The 18934-nt window shown below is 43.6% G+C and overlaps 1 protein-coding gene across 3 annotated transcripts in view; it reads left to right on the top strand.

The window, feature by feature from the left end:
• The window catches only part of Rassf6 (Ras association domain family member 6), a 42772-nt gene that overhangs the window by 13782 nt on the left and 10056 nt on the right, over positions 1-18934 (top strand). For all 3 annotated transcript variants that reach the window (XM_076546607.1, XM_006993521.4, XM_076546608.1), the window contains exons 3-4: positions 10861-10939; positions 12943-13085. In XM_076546607.1, the coding sequence (XP_076402722.1) occupies positions 10861-10939; positions 12943-13085 (222 nt within the window). The remainder of the gene's footprint in view (positions 1-10860; positions 10940-12942; positions 13086-18934) is intronic.

Here is an 18934-nt window from a genome sequence, read left to right as displayed (position 1 = left end):
TCCCAGAGTCTGAAGTCAAATTGCAAATGCCCCTCTGTTGATTTCCTGTGTAGAATTTAATTTCTGATGTCTTACCAGTTGCATTGGTAGAAGTTATGCATCATCTGTGTCATTGTGTGTCCCCGCCCCCCCCCCCCCCAGTAGACTGGGATTCAGTTTCCATATTTTATTCCCTAAACAAATGATGTTTGAGGGTGAACCTTGGCCAGAAACCAGAAGAGCTAGGGGTTTAGATAAAGCAGAACCCTTCTAGAAGAACTTTACTGCCTGGCGCTGCAGCTCTCAACTTGCCCAGAAAATTGCGCAGAGGTCAGGCCGTTCCTCGGAGTTCCTGGGTCTTCATTTGGGGATGGGGTAGGTATCTTCGTGTCCACAGTTGCCAGGTGGCTCAGCCGCTGTGCTCTTTGTGAAGTGCCAGTATAAGGAGTATTAAACAAAGTAAGAGGCCCTCCCCTGACTGAGATCTAGGAGAGACTGTTTATACCGAAGTTTGACGATGGGGGGCGCTAAGGACAGTTTAGAGGAATCTGGTGCAGGAAGCCTCAGAATCCAGTGGCCAGTGAGTTAGAGCAAGCAAAGGGTTCCAGGCAGGCTGACGTACATGACACATGAAAGTATCTCTCTCTTTAAATTTAAAAAATATATATATTTATTTTACCTGTATGGATGTCCTGTCTACATGTCTGTCCATACACAATGTGCAAGCCTGGTGCCTGCAGAGGCCAGGAAGGTATCAGATTCTCTGGGAACGGAGTTGTAAGCAGCTATCAAGTGCTGGGAATCAAACCTGGGTCCTCTGGAAGAGCAGCCAGTGCTCTTAACCTCTGAGCCACCTCTCCAGACCTGAAAGGATCTCTTAAAAGGACATTAAAAAGGAAAGCAGGAGAGGACCATGTGCCATGGAGGGTTTTCACAAAGAGCTATAGATAGACATTTAATGATGTTAAGCGAAGCAGATGATATGATTAGACATTGTTTAGTGCTCAGTGGACATCGTCGGGGTGACAGGTGGGTGTTGCTCAGAACAGCAGGGCAGTTGGTTAGTGTATTTATTTGAAGACAAGAAAAATCAGCGGTCAGAGTCGTGAGAGCCAAGCTGTTACAGCGGCTGTCAAGCTATGTGAGGAGAAGCTCCTGCTTGCTCACCTCAGGGGCCCCTCCCTCCTCACCTCAGGGGCCCCGAGAATCACAGGGTACCTTCTAGCAGCGCTCTCACAGGCCTGGTGAGCCTGGATGGCCTACAGGTAACAAGGGGAGGACTTCATTAAGTAAAATAATTGGATCGCTTCCCCATCCAAAAGGAGCAGAGCATCGGAGGGCGAAGCCACCTTTGGTCTTCATTCTTAGCAGGCACAAAGTCGCTCACCTTTCACCCACAAAGGACATTGTTTCACAGCACACTTGCGCCTCTCCAAACAATGACCAGTGATGTGTAGCACTGCTGTGTTTACTTTTTAAGGGACTTTTTTTTTTTTCAAAAATTTCCATTAAGCCTTGTTTTAGAAAAGATTGAAAACTTGAAGTGTAAGTGTACAGTGGGGTGAATGAGAAGCAGGCATTTGGAACCGTGATCGGCTCTCCACCCACCCAGCCAGTCACCTCCACTTCTGGAGCCCATCAGCATTGATCTCTGGCCTGGCGGACCACAACCGCCTCCCCTGGGGCTTCCATTCTGAGGCCCATTCTCTTTGCGCTTCCAGGTGTTTCTCTCTTATGTAAGCCCCATTATGTTGCCAAAATCCTCCAAAGGTTTCCTGCTGTGCTCAGAGCAAGATGCCCGCTCCTCAGGATAGCTTCAGAGGCTAGCAGGCCCTCTAAGAATCATTTCTTTCCCTTCCCTTCAGAAGCACCAGGCTTGGTCCTGCTCTCGGGACACTTGTGTGTCCGCCTGGAACCTCTCCCTCGCTCTTCCTCTGGCTGTGTGCTCCCATTACTGAGGCCTCAGTTTACGATCTCAGAATTCCTGAGCTGCCTCTCTTACATCTTCGTCCCAAGCACTGTCCCACAGAATCGTGTTTTCTTCTCAGAAATCTTCCCCTCTTTCAAATGAGGGTGTTCCTTTCTTTTGTTTTGTTTTGTTTTGTTTTTTTGTTTCGTTTCCCTTTCTTTTCTTGCCCTCTGCTAGAAAGTCGTTCTCATCTAGAGAAGTCCCAGTGCTATGCAGGGCGGTGGTGGCGCATGCCCTTAATCCCAGCACTCGAGAGGCAGAGGCAGGTGGATCTCTGTGAGTTCGAGTCCATACCCTGCTTCTACCACAACACCTGCTACACTTCAGTCCCTTACCAGAGTCCCACTGGATGAAAATGAGAGTAACCCCCTCAAAGACCTTACCCATGGCATCACTATGACTTCACATGGATCATCCCCAAGTGACGTTTTCCTATCGAGGGGTAAAGTGAGGATCCACATGATGCATCTCCCCTTTTTGTAATGTACATACAAATTTGGAGTCTCTAGAAGTAACCAGTGTAGTTTTAATCAGCTGTCATTCTCCCTGGAGAAAGCCTCTCCCTCTTTTAAAAAGCTCGTATGACCCGAGTTCTCAGTGCTGCAGATGTAAGCGTGGATACAAAAGCGGGCTTCCTCAGCTGCACTGGACCTGCTCACTGAGGACCTGGCAGGAATGCAGATTCTCAGGGCCCACCTCAGACCTCCTCTCTCAGAAGCGTGGCAGGCACAGCTCAGCAGTCTCGTCTCCACAATCTCTGTGGGCCATGCTGTTGCCCATTCAAAGTTTGTAGTTAACCTATGGATCACTGGGTTCCGTGGCATTCACATAGGGAGTGGTATACTACGCTTCCATGTTTACCGAGCTTTCAGACAGGCTTTTCTTCATCATCGAGGGCTTCTCACTCTGTTCCCTCCCCAAACAGCACCAACAAGAAACAGAGAGAGTCACATTGGTCAAAAGTATCAGGTCTTCCCTTTGGATTGGCGTGAGCAATGGCACTGATGTGTAAATGGCATTGACATTGTGACCCAGCCCCTGAGGCTGGGTGTCTCAGGCCAGAGAAGAAGATAGGCAGCCAGAGTCTTCCTTCACGCAGGGCTCTGCCCACTGTCAGCACAAGCTGCCACACGTGCTTAGCTGCTTGTGCTAGCAGAAATGAGATCTGATATGCAGCCTCCCATCGCAGCAGTCAGCTGGACAGCAGGTTATGGTTTAATTTTTAACCTTCAGCTTTAGAAACCAAACATGAGAGGCAGTGGGAAGTGCCCCTTCTCTTTGATGGATAGACAGCCCTCTGGGGTACAACATTTTCAAATACTGATATTTATTCTTCTGAAAGGAGTCTCTTTGAAAGGGTCAGACCCAGGCCTGTAAGCCTGAAACTGAGGAGGCGGAAACAGAGGTTCCTGAGTTCTAGGCCAACCTGGGCTACAGAATAAGTATTCCATCTTTCTATCCTGTTCACACCTTGTACGGCTTAGTGATGTGGTTCCAAGCAGCAAGAGCCCGCGCATACAGGGGAGTTTGTGTAGTTTAAACATCTGGAGCTTTTCCTTCATCTATCACTTAGTTCCCCACCTCCCTCCCGGCCCCTGACCAGTGGCAGCTCTCTCCATAGTCTAGCACAGAGTTTCTGGAGCAGCCAGGAACTCTTCCTCTTTGAAAGGACAGAAGCTTGGTGCATGAGCCCCTGCACAGGACTCTGACGTCAAGAGATGCAACATTTGCTTCAGTCAAGATGGCCCTCTCCGCCCCAGCATCTGCCCCGCCCCGCCCCACCCCGCCCCCAGCTTTCAGACTTTGGAACCCAGTCCCTTCATTTGCAAAGGAAATGGGACTAACCTGCTTTGCTGAACTGAGGAAGGTCTGTCTGCCAGGTGGTGAGGCATCCTCCCTTCAACACCCCAGCCAGAAAAAGAGGCCCAAGGCAAGGAGACCTGGCACCCAGGGTTTCTTCTGGGGGAGGCCTTGCTCAAGTTTGCAGTTTTGACTCCAGGATTCCAATGGATAGTAAGGAAGGATAAAGTGGGGTCTGAGAATTTTGCCAATGCTTACAAACATCAGTAGTTCACAATGATGACAGCGTTAGCTTTATTTTCTATTATCCTCATATCTCCTGATTCTACCTTTCTAGAGGCAGGCAGCCATTTATACTACGAATTATGGATGTCAGGTGTGAAAAATCATGAATACATGAAACGCTTAATGCACAGTTTGGAAAGTGTGTAGCATTACAAGCCACAAAATAATAATCCCTACGACAGTCAATTCATGTTTACATGAATTACACCTACATGTTTAATTTCTAGTTGTTTTTTAGATTTATTTGTATGTGTATGCATGTCTGTGGTGTGTGTGTGTGTGTGTGTGTGTGTGTGTGTGTGTGTGAGAGAGAGAGAGAGAGAGAGAGAGAGAGAGAGAGAGAGAGAGAGAGAGAGAGAGAGAGAGAGAGAGAGAGATAGAGCTCAAGTGTGTATGTGCACCCACAGATCCCCATAAGGACCAGAGGCTTCAGAACCCCTGAAATTGCAGTTACAGACAGCTGTGAACCAACTGATATGGGTGCTTGGAACCAACCTTGGGACCTCTGGTAGAGCCCTTAACCTCTGAGCATCTCTCCGTCCCCTAATTTCTAGTTGTTTTATAAAAGCGCATAGAACGTTTTAAATTAAGCTTTTGAACCGACCATATGAAACGGTTAAATAATGTCACTGCTAAAATTTACTATTATGAACAGAGTCGATGGAGAAAAGAAAACTAAATGTACAGAAAAGGAGGGGGGGTTTGCTTTTTTCTGTCCTGTGTATTGAAGCGACTCAAGTAAAACAGCCCTGCTCTAAAGCATGGGAGCATGCACAAAGAATGTCACCTAATGTCACCTAATGCCACCAGCAGGCTGCAGTTCAGTGACTGACTTGAACCGTCAGCATTTCTCAACCAGTCTCCCAGAGAGCAGCACAGATGTAGGACACAGCCAAGCATGGCCATGGACGTCACATGGTACACAGTCGTCTCTGAAGTTTATGCTGCGTTACAGCGTGCGACAATCTCGGTACTTTGTTCACATTGGGTACAAGTTGTAAGGATCAAGAACGGAGCAGAGCTCCGTGGTTTCCAGGGAAAGCGTAGACGAGCCACTTCTAATGCTGTGAACAAGTGGAAAAACAAGAGGGGATCACTATGTGGCAGCTCAAATTTGATGTCCATATGTCTCTGGATAGGAAGCATAACTCCCTTCCACCCATCATCCTGTCTCGTGTCTGTGTTTATTACTCTTTACAAAATCAAATTAGTGTTCCTTCTAGACAGCTGAATAGTATGATAAGAAAGAGGAACCCATTTCTTGCTAAGTTCATTATCGATGGCACACGTCAGAATGGGGGTGCCTCCCATCTGCTGAGCAGCTCCAGTTCTGGCCACAAGGTACAAAGTACACCTCAGGATTTTTGCAGATCATTTGCATATGCAAAGTATGCCTTAGCCTTTTACAGTCCACTCGCATATGCTTTTAACTCACTAAAGCCAAGCAGGTCCTTAGAGGGACAGGTGCCCTTAGCATCCTCCTCCCCTCATCAGGTCCTTCCTGGCTCGCTCTCTTCCAAAACCCATGCTAGAGAATTCTGGGCACACGTCAGCACCTCCCAGTATCCCCGCCCTGCAATGCCCGTGTTGGAATGCCAGTTTCTGTGGTGGAAGCTGAGGGTCCCATAAATTCCTTCAGTTAGAAGTTCAGTCTGTATAGAAGTTTGGCATTTCTCAGTTTAGTAAGAACACCTTCCCCTTCATATAGTGTGTGAAGATGTTTCTTAAACACCCATGTTATGTAGTGTGGTGTAATATTTTATGTTCCAAAAATCCCACAAATTTTTCTCAGAAAGTCAAGATTTGATGACTCACTTAAGTGTGTTTAAATCGTATTTCTATTTCTTTGCCATCTCTATGTCTTCTAGACATCCCAGGTTCATGAGGAAGGACCAGATGCATAGCCTCTTTCTGAGCTACCAGTTTAGAGCTTTGCTGGGGCATGTGAATGGCCTGTACTAATCAACAGCTCTGTGTGGGGTGAGGACATATTTGGGAGCTGAGAGAGAAAGAGGCACAATTTGTTTTGTTTTGTTTTGTTTTATTCATTAAGAATGGATCCACTTAAGCAGGCTCTTAAAAATCTGCTAAAATTACCACTGACAAGTCACATTGTATATTTAATCCTATCCCTTTTAATGATAAGACAGACAAACCAAAAAACCTGGTAACACTTTTCATCTGGCCATATGTGCCTATACTGCAGCTATTTTAGAAACCTTCTAGACTCTAGATCATTCCATGGGGCATTCAAATGTCTTCCCAGAGAACATCAGCCTTGTTCTTGAACCTCTTCCTCAGTGTTCTGATGGCCTCAGCCTCCCTGGCTGCCTCCATGTTGTCTCTTGCCAAAATTCCCCTTCAGCTCCCTACCTACTGGCTTCAGTGCCGGTCTGCCCTCCTCTTGCTTAGTGCTTCACCAGCTCCCCGTTTCCCAGAGGACGGATTTGTTTCTGAAAGTGCTCATTCTTACAAATTCCCCTGGTTCATGCTCAGCTGAGCTGCTCTCACAGACTGCAGAAATGGTGATATGTTCTTATTAGTGTTCGGCTGGCCTGGCAAGCTTCTGGTTTAGTCACTGCCCACCCAGGTTCACCACAGGGGCCATCTTGTGCTCACCTTCTGTGTATGATTCTGGCATGTATGAATGAGTGCCCATTAGTTCAGCTTTTCTGTTAGCATGCTTAATTTGATTTGGCAGACACAGAGGACCAATGGATGGCGACTCTTTATCTCCTTATGCCCCTTGTTTCAACTAATCAACCTAGTTTATCACAGGCTCCCCTTTCTTCCCAGTGTTATGTACACCCATTCCTTCACTGGGTCCATGAGCTAATCATCTTTTAAAGTCCTCTGTCTGGTAAGATGCACACAGTAAAGAGGCCCTTGTAGAATGCATTCACAATCACTATGGTTTTTCACATAACTTCTAAATTTTATGATTCCTCATTTTACCTTTTACCACTAACTTTTCTAAATTAATTTAAATGTGCTGGGCAGTGGTGGCACACACCTTTAATCCTAGCACTCGGGATGCAAAGGCAGGCAGATCTTTATGAGTTCGAGGCCAGCCTGGTCTACAGCGCGAGATCCAGGAAAAACGCAAAGCTACATACACTGTCTTGAAAAATCAAAAAAAAAAAAAAAAAAAAAAAAAGAAAAGAAAAAAGAAAAAGTTAATTAATTTAAATGCTTTAGTTTACTGAGTTAAAGTCTTCTTCTATGTTCCCAAATCCTTCAAAGTTTTCTTAATACTTAGTCAAAAAGATCCTGCTTGTGACAGATAAATGTGAAAAACTTTGGTGGTCTCTTGTTACCCTATGTTGCATGGTGGAGTATGGATTGGCAGGATTCCTCTGCAAAGAGACAAATTGTAAATATTTTTAGGGTATGTGGATCATAAGGTTGCTGTTGGAGACATTCCACTCTGCAGTCATAGCTCATAGCAGCCACAAACAATAAGCAAATAAGTTAGTGTGGCTAGACGCCATTACAAATTCATTTACGAAAATCAGCATCCCTAGGACCAGGGGTCGTCAACTCCCCAAGTCATTTGGAGACTTGCTTTGGTGTTAGAGGATTTGATCAGACTCTCTTCAGGGACTGAATATTTCCATTGCATGGTCCTGAGTGATGCTCTGAAGGTTTGTGCCATGCCATGTACTGGGGTTTTTCCAGAAGCAGAAGCTGGGGGGGTGAGGTTATATAAAGCTCCATGTGCTTCCATAAGGATGCTCTGTGCTCAGCATATCAGGACTTGCATCCCTAGTGAACCTGAAACTTCTTTGTGCTGCTCCGGCATAAAAAATGAGAGCTTATAAAAGGGCTATTGGGATCTTTAGAGGTAGTACAGTTTTAAAGGTAATACGTCACAATAATGACCCCAAGGGACAAAATCAGTGTAGCAGAAATACTAGTTAATATTAAACATTTTCAGTAAGTCATTTGGGAAATGGAACAGTAGCCTGGAGGCCTTCACTGGGATTTCTTCCTATCGTCAGTGCATGGAAAGTATGGACCCCAGAAATGTGCACATTGGAAACTGCAAGCGAGAAAAAGTCAGTTCAAAAAGCATGTTTCTATGACTCCAACATGTAAAAACAATATGCATAAGGCCTGTTGTTCAGTACTCAGCCAGGGTTTGTTGACTAACAGTTTAAGATGAACAAGTCTCTATCCTAAACATCAGGAAAATCCACTGAGGGAAACCAAACTGACCTGCTCTCCCAGAGCCTGTACTCTTATGGGAATGGCAAAGATATTTGAGGATCAAGGAGACACGCACAAGGAAGTACTTGGAATTAAAAGTTATATTTTTTGATAAGTAGGTTTACTTTAAACAACTTTTCCCCCTTTATCTTTTATTATTGGTTTTCTTAGGAAGAGAATATTCTGATAATTTTACTGAACCAAAATTAATTGAGTGCCTACTGTGTGCCAATACTACGAGGGTGCACTAGCTGGTTTTGTGTCAACTTGACACAAGCTAGAGTCGTCAGATAGGAAGGAGCCTCAGTTGAGGAAATGCTTCCATAAGACCCAGCTGTAAGACATTTTCTCAAGTAATGATCCATGGGGAGGGAGGGCTCGGCCTATTGTGGGTGGGGCCGTCCCTGGGCTGGTGGTCCTGAGTTCTATAACAAAGCAGGCTGAGTGAGCCATAGGAAGTAAGCAGCATCCCTCCATAGCCTCTGCATCAGCTCCTGCCTCCAAGGTTCTGCTTTGCTTGCATTCCTGTCCTGGCTTCCTTCAGAGATGAACAGCAATTTGGAAGCGTAAGCCAAATAAACCCTTTCCTCCCGAGCTTGCCTTATGGTCATGGTGTTTTGTCCCCGTACTAGAAACCCTGGCTAAGACACAGGGATACATAAAATCTGAACAAAACTTCTAAGTATCCCCTTCCCCAAGGAGCTTCGTTCTGGTGGACAAAAACAGAACACACAATTGAAAAGTCAGATTTATAGCAGGACATTATGACTCATGCCCTTAATCCCAGCATTCTAGAGGCTGAAGTAGGGGGCTTCTGGTCTACAAGGTGAATTACAGGCCATCCAAGGCTACGCAAGAAGAGCATGTCTCAAAAAACAAGAGAGGAGAGAAAGGAGGGAGAAAGGAAGGGAGGGAGAGTGGGAGTGAGTCAGGAAGTCAGACTTACAGAGCATTAGAGGGTACCTCGGAGGCAGAGAGTGAAGCAAGAATGTAGGATGTGAAGTGTTGGGAGAGGCGGAGATTTAGAATGAGTGGTCAAGGCAGACTCCTTACATAGATGGCTTCTTAAAAAATGGAGAGTGGGGACTTTATTTTTATGTTATGTGTATGGTTGTTTTGCTTGCCTGTATGTCTGCGCACCATGTGCATGAATTGTCTGTGGAGGCCGCAGAGAAGGGTGTTGGGTCCCTTGGATCTGGTGTTAGGAACAGCTGTTAGCCAGCATGTGAGTGCTGAGAAAGAACCCAGGTCCTCTGGAAGAGCAGCCAGTGCTCTTAACCCCTGAGCCATTTCTCCAGCTTTTTCCCCCCTGAGACAGGGTTTCTCTGTGTAGCTTTGCATCTTTCCTGGATCTTGCTCTGTAGACCAGGCTGGCCTCAAACTCACAAAGATCTACCTGGCTCTGCCTCTCCCAAGTGCTGGGATTAAAGGCGTGTGCCACCACCGCCCTGCCCATAGGTGGCTTTTAAGGAAATGTTTAAAGAAAATGAATGAATGAGCTAGCAGTGTGATAGTGAAGAGGCGGTCACTCTAATTAAGCAACCAGCAAGTTCAAATCCTTAAGACCTGGATTGTTCAGGAGACATCAAGAAAGTCTAGTGTAAGCCGGGCGGTGGTGGCGCACGCCTTTAATCCCAGCACTCGGGAGGCAGAGCCAGGCGGATCTCTGTGAGTTCGAGGCCAGCCTGGGCTACCAAATGAGCTCCAGGAAAGGCGCAAAGCTACGCAGAGAAACCCTGTCTCGAAAAACCAAAAAAAAAAAAAAAAAAAAAAAAAAAAAGAAAGTCTAGTGTAGTAAGTGAAGGGAAGAGTAATTGGGAATGAGATAGATGGGCTGAAGAAGACTAGGTCAAACCTAATCTCTCAAGTCGCCATGACATCAGGATGTTGAATTCTATGCTGAGAAGACATTGAGGAGTTTTGAGCAAAGGAGGAAAAGAGCCAAGTTCACATTAAAATAACTCCCGTTGTCAAGACTACACAAGAGATACAAGAAGCCTCCTGGGAAGCCATCTCTGTAATCTAGGTGAGATGTTGAGCCTCTCCAGGTGTGATAACTCAGAGAGAAGGCAGGCAGGCGGAGACAAAAGTGAAGGAACCAGTCAGTGCCCCAGGGTCTACCTGTCACCTGAGTGAGAGTCCTCTGGAGCAGTGAACATTAATAACCCATTGATTGGCCGTTGTTGCAACATCAAAGAGAAAGAACCATAATGTCGGATGCATAGTAGGTGCTCGGCGCTGGGTGGTTGACCTCTGTGGAACAACACAAAGCAGAAATATTAAAAAGAAATCTGGTATTTTGAGAGGCCATCCTTTTGGTAACACGGAAATGTCTTTGCTTCACAGCTGCCTCCTCTGACCAAGCTCTCCCACCAACACATTTAATTTATGAATTGGCATAATTAAAATGTGCTAATGTCCTCAGAATGCTTCGGATTCCCATGGGATGCCTTAAATTAAAATGGCAGAATAATAATGATTCCACAGAAACATTTTTTCATCTCATACTCTTATGAAGTGAAAGTACTATTTCTGTGTTTTCTATTCTAAGGCTTAAGATTGAATGTAACTGAAAAAAAAAAGTTCTTTCTTTTTCTTTTCTTTCTTTCTTTTTTTAGGGAACAACTTAATTCTTTACTGGAGGCTTATAATGTTTTCTATGAAAACCAGAAAAATCTGCACATTTTGTATGGACAGGTAAGCCCACTAAAGAAATGCAACAGCTTGATTCACAGAGTCTTTACCATGTAGCTGAGTCGGGGTGAGCTGGAGCCTAGAACCTAGGGACACGTGGGGGTCTCTATAAGCAGATAAATCTCTAATTTATCCTGACTGTCATGTTTAGACTAGTTCACAAAATAGTAGGCCTGGAATGCCTGCGAGTTTGTAAGCCTTCTTGGCAAAGGAAAGCATACAAAAAAATAATAATATTAAAGACACATTTGCTTTCTGTTTTAAAATGGAATGTTTCTCATATAATGGATAATGTTATGAACAGTAAGCCTAATACTTTCTTACACTGAAAGCAACATGTCTGTGGAGCTGTGTGCACTGTGACACCATTTGCAATGAGAAAATGTGACAGTGCCCTTGTATCCACCAGTGTGATATTATTATAACAAATCATGCTGTACCTGTAAAGCCGAGATTGATTCCTTCATTAAAATGAATAAGTTGAGTTCCGGTGAATGTATGCTATCTTATAATGTCAATAATCTTAAAATGTTAGAAAAATAGTTCAGAGGTTAAATTGCCTAAAAATTGGCTTTTCATAATCACCAATGACTTTCTAATAAAACTTTCTAGTTTCTATACTCTCAAAGTTTCTATAACAATAATATATTACCTTAATAAAAAGATATTTAGGGCTAGAGAGATGGCTCAGTGGTTAAGAGCACTGACTGTTCTTCCAAAGGTCCTGAGTTCAATTCCTAGCAACCACATGGTGGCTCACAACCACCTGTAATGAGATCTGGTGCCTCTTCTGGCCTGCAGGGACACATGCAGGCAGAATACTGTATACGTAATAAATAAATAAATCTTAAAAAAATGATTTGAATTTATAAAAAAAGATATTTAACATATAAAAAAGAAGATAGGTTTGAAAATAAATTGTATGAGAATTGCTTTGTTCATAACTTTTCTTTATGTATTTGCAAAATATATATATACACCTGTTTGCTAATTTTTCTTCACTCACACATTTCCTCCTTTTGTTATACTATTTCTATTTTGAATGAGTACTTACTTAAAACTATTAATTTTTTTCCCAAATGTATTCTGTGTGTGTGTGTGTGTGTGTGTGTGGTGCATGCACAAAAGTATGCAAGTATACATATCTTGTTCACAGGTGAGGAGACCAAAGCATAATGTCTCTGGCTATCACTCCTCTCTTTGTTGCCTTGAACCAAGGTCTCTCACTGAACTGGAAGCTTACTGCTTCAGGCTAAACCATTCAGAGAGCTCTAAGGCTTGACTGTCTCCAGCTCCTGGTGCTGGGGTTATGGACAGACACAGTCATGCCAGGTTTTCACACATGGTCTGGGGATTTGAACTCGGGTTTCCACTTTTCTGTTTTGTATCATATAGTGTGTTTTTATGGGCCTTCTTCTTCTTTTATTGAGATGGACTCTCAGTATATAGCCCTAGCTAGCCTGGAACTATACACTAGCTAATATCCAGAGATCTCACACCCACCTCTGCCTCTTTGTTGATTTTAAAGACAGGTGCCACCACCATCGTACCTTAACAAGCAGTCTTTTTGTTCTACATAATTTTATGAGTCAATTTATTCCTATGTATTCAAACAACTAAGGCTCTCAGTGACTAGTTATTCTGATTTCTAATTCAGTATAGTTTTTAAATCTGCAATACTTTTAAATTAAATGGAACTAAAATAATATAATGCCACTTAATCCAAGAACCAGAGCTCAGAAAGCATGGAATGCACTGTGCCTGTTGGTGGACATGCCACAGATACTGTGGCTTATTGTGCCAGGCATACTGTCTTAAAAATGAAAGGCTCTGTCAAAATTAGAATTGGTTTTGCAGATAGCCTGGGAAGCCACATAATCCACCCTAAGAGATGCATAAACCTAGAAATAGCTCCTATAGACTTGCTTTCTACATCTTCAGTTAAAGCATTGAACTTTCTATAAATGATGCGAGACAATTAGTGTGGGTAATGTCTTCTTCCTTAGACCGAAGATGGACAACTGATTGTTGAAGGAATGCTGGATATCTTCTGGGGAGTAAAACGACCCATACAGCTAAAAATACAAGATGAGAAGCACATCTCTTCTTTTGATCTGTTGAAGTCATCGGAAACATTTTCCAGCAAAGGGTAAGCTGTCCTCCCTTGTAGCTCCTCAGATGGCCTCACACTCTGTCTTCTTTGTTTACGCTCTTAGCACAGGTTGCTTATAGCTGTGCATGAGTGCTTATGGACAGTCTCATATCACTGTTATCAGCTAAGTATTTGGAAACCGTGTCTCTGAGGTTAGGCGAATTTGCGCATGATCCCTAGTTAGCCACCTGGCAGGCCCAAAGGGACCTTAGTTCCATGAGCTCCACAGCCTATGCTTGTGGGCCTTTCTGCTCCATGGCTTGTCCCGGAAGACCGCACTTGCTCACTAGAAGAAACACGATAGGAAGGTAAGATTTGAATAGTCCCTAGCTGACCTTCAACAACTGCGAAGGGAACAAATTTGTCCGCTCCTTGGAGTAAAGGGCTCTTCTTGTTTTCTGGAAAGAAGACTGGATTATGTTCATGTTCAGAATAAGTGGAGCTGTTTAGCCTAACACAGCAAAGTGCGTTTGTAATTCATTGCACATAACAGTTCCCTGCATGGGTGGATCCAGCTATACCTTGAATGTCTGACTTTGGTCGGGTTTTGTCATTCTCCTTTGTAACTTTTTTGAAAATTAATAATTATTCCAAATTGTACTCACAAAAGGGCTCACTTCCTTTCTTCTGCATCTTTATTGCCATCTCACCTCCCTCTGACACCTGGACCACTACAATTCTCTTCACACCTCCTAGCCTCTCATCCATTCCTGGAGGAGAAATGGACAGACAGCTACCAGGATGATGCACTAGAGTGGTCTGACCTTTGGCCGCATATAAGGAATTTCAGGTACCACCTTAGAGAATATACCCGTGATTTTTACCTTTCCAACATTTGCCAAACCTCATTCTTGAACAAGGCTGAACATTTTGCGGTGCCCTAAACACGCCATTCAGCTTCTTATTCTCCTCACTCTGCCTGCCTGGAAGCCAGCCCGCTTATCCATGGCCCGTTCTCTTAGTCGCCTCTAACAAATTCAACACATTCTCCTGAAAGCCTTCCGTGATCCCTCAGTCCATACTGAGCGCACTGACCTCAGTGTTCTTTATCACCTCCAGGGCATAGAGTTTGCTGGACTTTTACACATCTTGTCCTCCATCTTCAGTGTGAGTTTCTAGGAAGGCATCTTGAATTGTCTCTGCATCTCAGTGCCCAGAACAGAGAGGAAGAAAGGAAGGGAGGAAAGAGAGGAATGAGAGATGGGAAGAGAAAGGGATGGAAAAAGAGAGAAAGAGGGATATAGAAATATGACAGATGGAGAAAGAGTGACTGGAGGGGATTGGACCAAATGAAGTCCCCATGAACCTACAAATAAATTATACATTCTTTGTGTGACAACCATCCCACCCCATCTGCCTTTCCTCACTTGTCTCCCATCCAAGCTAAGGGCTGCCGGTGGGCACAGGACATGGAACTTATGAGCCCGAATGGAACCACGACCTCAGGCAGCATATGAAACCCAGCATCCCACAAGCCCAAGATGGCTGACAAGGCTGGTCACTCAGATGATTGGAAGCAGCATTTAAGAAGGATGGAGCCTCGCTTTAAAAAAGAAACTATACACAATATGAATTCACAAAACTAGTGATTGTATTTCACGTCTTTCTCAGAACTCATGGCAAAGTTCTTTGAGAAGCCAACCCTTTTGCTACATTTTAATTCCTTTTGGTTTATTAACACTTCCTAAGTATGAGGCATTAAAGTGATAGGCCAAGGAGGTAGAACGCGCTTACACTGGTTTGTGACGCCATTATTATTTTAATAGCTATTCAAAGATGTTTTAATTTCTCAAACTCACAATACGAGTTTTGAGTTAAAAATGCTGAAATTCTGGTGATTTTTAGGAACTGGGGGTGGAGGGACAAGGTGATGCTGATGATGCTCTTTCGTGTGCTGTAGTGGACTGTAGACTGCCATCCTCACACCGCATCTTCTGCAGAGCCCGTTTTCACTGTGAACACTGCTGGGATATGAGGAACCCTTCTCCTCACCGTGGCCGAACATGGCAGAAGCAGCATACAGGCAGGGAGGAGGATTTGGGCTCACCATTTCTCATGTGCAGACCATCATGGTAGGAAAGGCATGGGAGCTGGAGGGACTCTGTCCATAGCAGTGGGAGCCTGAGCCATAGCTTGTTCATATCTCAGCAAAGCAGGAAGCAGTGAGTTCTGATCAAAGTGTCTTCGAGGTCTGTCCCCAATGAGCCACTTCTGCAAGCTAGGCCATGGTCTCAATGACTCCGCAACCTCCCCAGAAAGCACTACCAGTTGGGGTCCAGGTGTTCAAACACCTCAGCCTATGGAGTACATTTCACATTCAAGCCTTAGCAGCTTAAAAGCAAGACAGAAGTTATTTCTCATTATTCCAAACTGAGAAAATATAGCTGGACAACTGCAAAAGCCTGTGATTCACGGTAGTAACCAGACATATACTAGAACACTGTGGGTATTGACCTGTTCTTTACCATAGTAACAAGACCTTCTAGAACATTATAAGAATGCTTGTGCCATCAACCATATCTTTCTAGTGAGTAAGAATTAGCAGGAAGAGATCCCACCCCTTATGCATACAATGCAGACTGTCTCTGTCTCTCTTTGTCTGTCTGTCTGTCTGTCTGTCTGTCTGTCTGTCTGTCTGTCTCTCTCTCTCTCTCTCTCTCTCTCTCACACACACACACACACACACACACACACACACACACACACACAAGCATGATAGCATTATTTGGTTGTGATTGGTTAGTCAAGAGGGCCTGATGGAGTCAGCTGAGCATTCAGGCAGGGAGGTACAGCACAGGAGGAATGGACTTCCCTGGCCTCTGACTCTGAGGGTGCACAGACACCTCGGCACTGTTCCCTGACTTCAGTTCCTCTCAGGTTCCCTTCCTTGATCACCTCCTTTAAGGTGACTCATTTAAATTCTGTACCCCAATTAAATTGTGTAAAGGATTTGACCGTTCCCTTATTCCAAACCTTCTCTCATTTTCCTTTCCCCAAACTGCTGTATCTACGGACAGAAGTTCATACCACTGCTCAGATTTTCTGTCCCCCATGGGTTAGTGGACAGTGAAGGACAGGGACAGTGTGTGCTCAGCCACAATGACTCCAGTTGTGTGCCTGTCCATTCATCCTCTGAGAAAACGCACCGTTCATGCCGTGTTAGTTTGTTTGAATCGTATTAGAAATGAGTCACACTGAGGAAGTACTAGCCAAGTGGGAATGGTAGAGGCTGCAAAATCAATCGGTTTGTTTGAGCTTGGACCATGTATGTGCGTGGAAATGACTCTAGAGGAGGACTCTGAGCTCTCGTATCTCTGCCAAATGTTTTCTTACAGAAGTTGTGTCTTTAAAATGCAACAGACAAGAAGTGCCTCACTGGGGCCACTTTCGCTTTTGCTGGTTTTCATTTCTGTTTTGAGATCTTTCTAAAGTCTATGTTGGCATGTTTTAGACAAGCCGTGGCAGAAATAAAGAGCAAGAGGTGAACAGGTGTGTATTTGATTTGCGTCGATACTGGTTTTTTCTCTTCTCATGTTATACGTAGGGAAGTAACTGCACTCTATTTGTCTATCAAATTTCTACCTCCGTTTTGTTTTGCAAAACATTACAGCCCCTCTCCGGTGTTTAGATTGGCCCCAGGTATACTTCCTGGTGCTTGGTCAGAGCAACACAAACTGCCCCATGCTTGGACATGTTCAACTGTTTATGCTAAAGTTCTAACCAGTTCTTGCTTGAAAAGTATGGGCAGCTGCCCTTAAGCTTAATCATATGTACAGGTATATGGAATGGTTCTTGAATCACACAATCCCAAACTGTGAAGCAGCTGTTTCTGACATCAACAATGAGTGGCAGGGAGGAAAGAGGCAAAATGAATATATTGAGCTCTTCTTCAGCCCCTGTGTTTATGTGGCACCATTATATTTGAAGAAGCTAAGGAAACTGAGTGGGTGGCTGTCACATTTGCCAGAGTCACTGACCAGCTCTGGGGATCATAAGGACTCATTATCTGCAGAACTTCTGGTCTCCCTGTAAGAAACAGTACCTGGTTGCTTTGCCTTTTAGTTTTAACTTCCCATTGGTGTCCAGTTCCCACTGCCATGCCTCTTATAATAGCTTCAAACATGACTACTTTAGTGCTAATATGCTGTACACTGGAGAAAATGTTAATTTTATGTGCCATATGAATAGGGTGTGGGTAGAGAACCAAACTGTTCCTCTACTTTATGGCATGTATTTTGACTGGCAATATTTCCACATAGTAGAGTTGGCTCAAAATTTTATTATCAAATATGTTATGATCATATTATCTACTTTGTATGGCTGTTATAAATGAAAAAAAGAGTTATAAAAGACTTCATGAGAATTCCAAGACCAAGAGGAAAACAATAGCTTTGCTTTGCCAGTGTCTTCCACTGGTGTTTATAAGATGAAAAACATCAGTGTGTTGATTATTTTTCTGTTGCTATGATAAAGCGTCATGACCAAAAGCAACTTAAGGAAACATTTGTTCTGAGGGATAGAGTCCATCATGGTGAGGAAGGCATAGCATGGCTGTAGGAACAGGAAGCTGTGATCACGTTGTCCTGCACACACAGATATGAGAGAGAGAGAGAGAGAGAGAGAGAGAGAGAGAGAGAGAGAGAGAGAGAGAGAAGAGCGCGAGCGAGCAGAAAGCAGCCTATGGCTCCAAATTCTCAAAGTCCACTCAATAGTATTCTTCCTCCAGCAAGACTCAACTTTCTAAACTTCCCCATACCAATAGAGGACCAAGTCTTGAAATATATGAGCCTTTGGGGAAACGATCATTCAAATCATCAGTCAGGGACATTTGGGTAGAGTTAAGGTCACAGACACCCCACATGCAAATACTTGGATTTCATACTATAAAGAATTTTATAGAAGAGACTCAAAGCAGGACAAAAAACATTCATGAAAATAATAGTGTCCATTTGCCTAGAGAGGTCCAGAAATGAGCTGGACCCCAAATTGTGCCTGATCCATCATGAAATGAATTCAGATGGTGGTGGTTTCAGTGATGATGATGATGGTGACGATGACGGTGGTGATGATGGTGATGATGATGATGATGATGATGGTAATGGTAATGATGATGCCACTGAAAATGAGATTATTCTGAAAATATTTTAGATATAAACTGAGAGCTTAACTATACACAAGGCATTATTTCAAGAATATTATATAAATTAACACATTAAATTCTACCAGTAATGCTATTTATTCTACCTCATACAATGATTATTTTCATTTTATAAATGAGGGCACTGAGGCCAAGAGAGGATATGTTACTAACTTAAGGCCAGATAACTAAAATCAAAATGAATGTTAATCTGCTATTAAGTAAACAATTGTCATGTTCCATGTATTCTGGGCACTAGAATATTCTGAAATTTGCTAATATTCTACATGAGATAACAATTTTCTAGGAAGAAGTTTTTCATACATTTCCATTTTGTAAATTGGAATCTTGTCATGATAGTCACTTTATATAATTATTTTAATGCTGTAGATACTTGATTCATGAGCATAAATGACAATTTTGTATCTAAATTTCCCTTTATGAGATGTCTGTGTATCAGTGGCTCACAGTGGTTTCTACCAATCCTATCTAAGCATACATTTTACAGAATCTATGTAATTTTGCATTTCAGTGTATCGCTGAATTGTTTTGCTCCAAAATATACAGAGTGTGTTTAAAACACGCTTATCACTGTGGTATGCATGTAATCTTTGTAACAGGATAAACTTGTTTTAAATTTGAATAACAAGGCCACCTACAGAGGCCTACAGCGACAGTATCACAACACTGTAAGTCTGAGACCCATCAT

Source organism: Peromyscus maniculatus, chromosome 10, assembly GCF_049852395.1.
Source record: "Peromyscus maniculatus bairdii isolate BWxNUB_F1_BW_parent chromosome 10, HU_Pman_BW_mat_3.1, whole genome shotgun sequence".
Taxonomy (NCBI): Eukaryota; Metazoa; Chordata; class Mammalia; order Rodentia; family Cricetidae; genus Peromyscus; species Peromyscus maniculatus.
The sequence above is the reverse complement of the archived record's forward strand: the minus strand, read 5'-3'. Positions and strand labels throughout refer to the sequence as shown.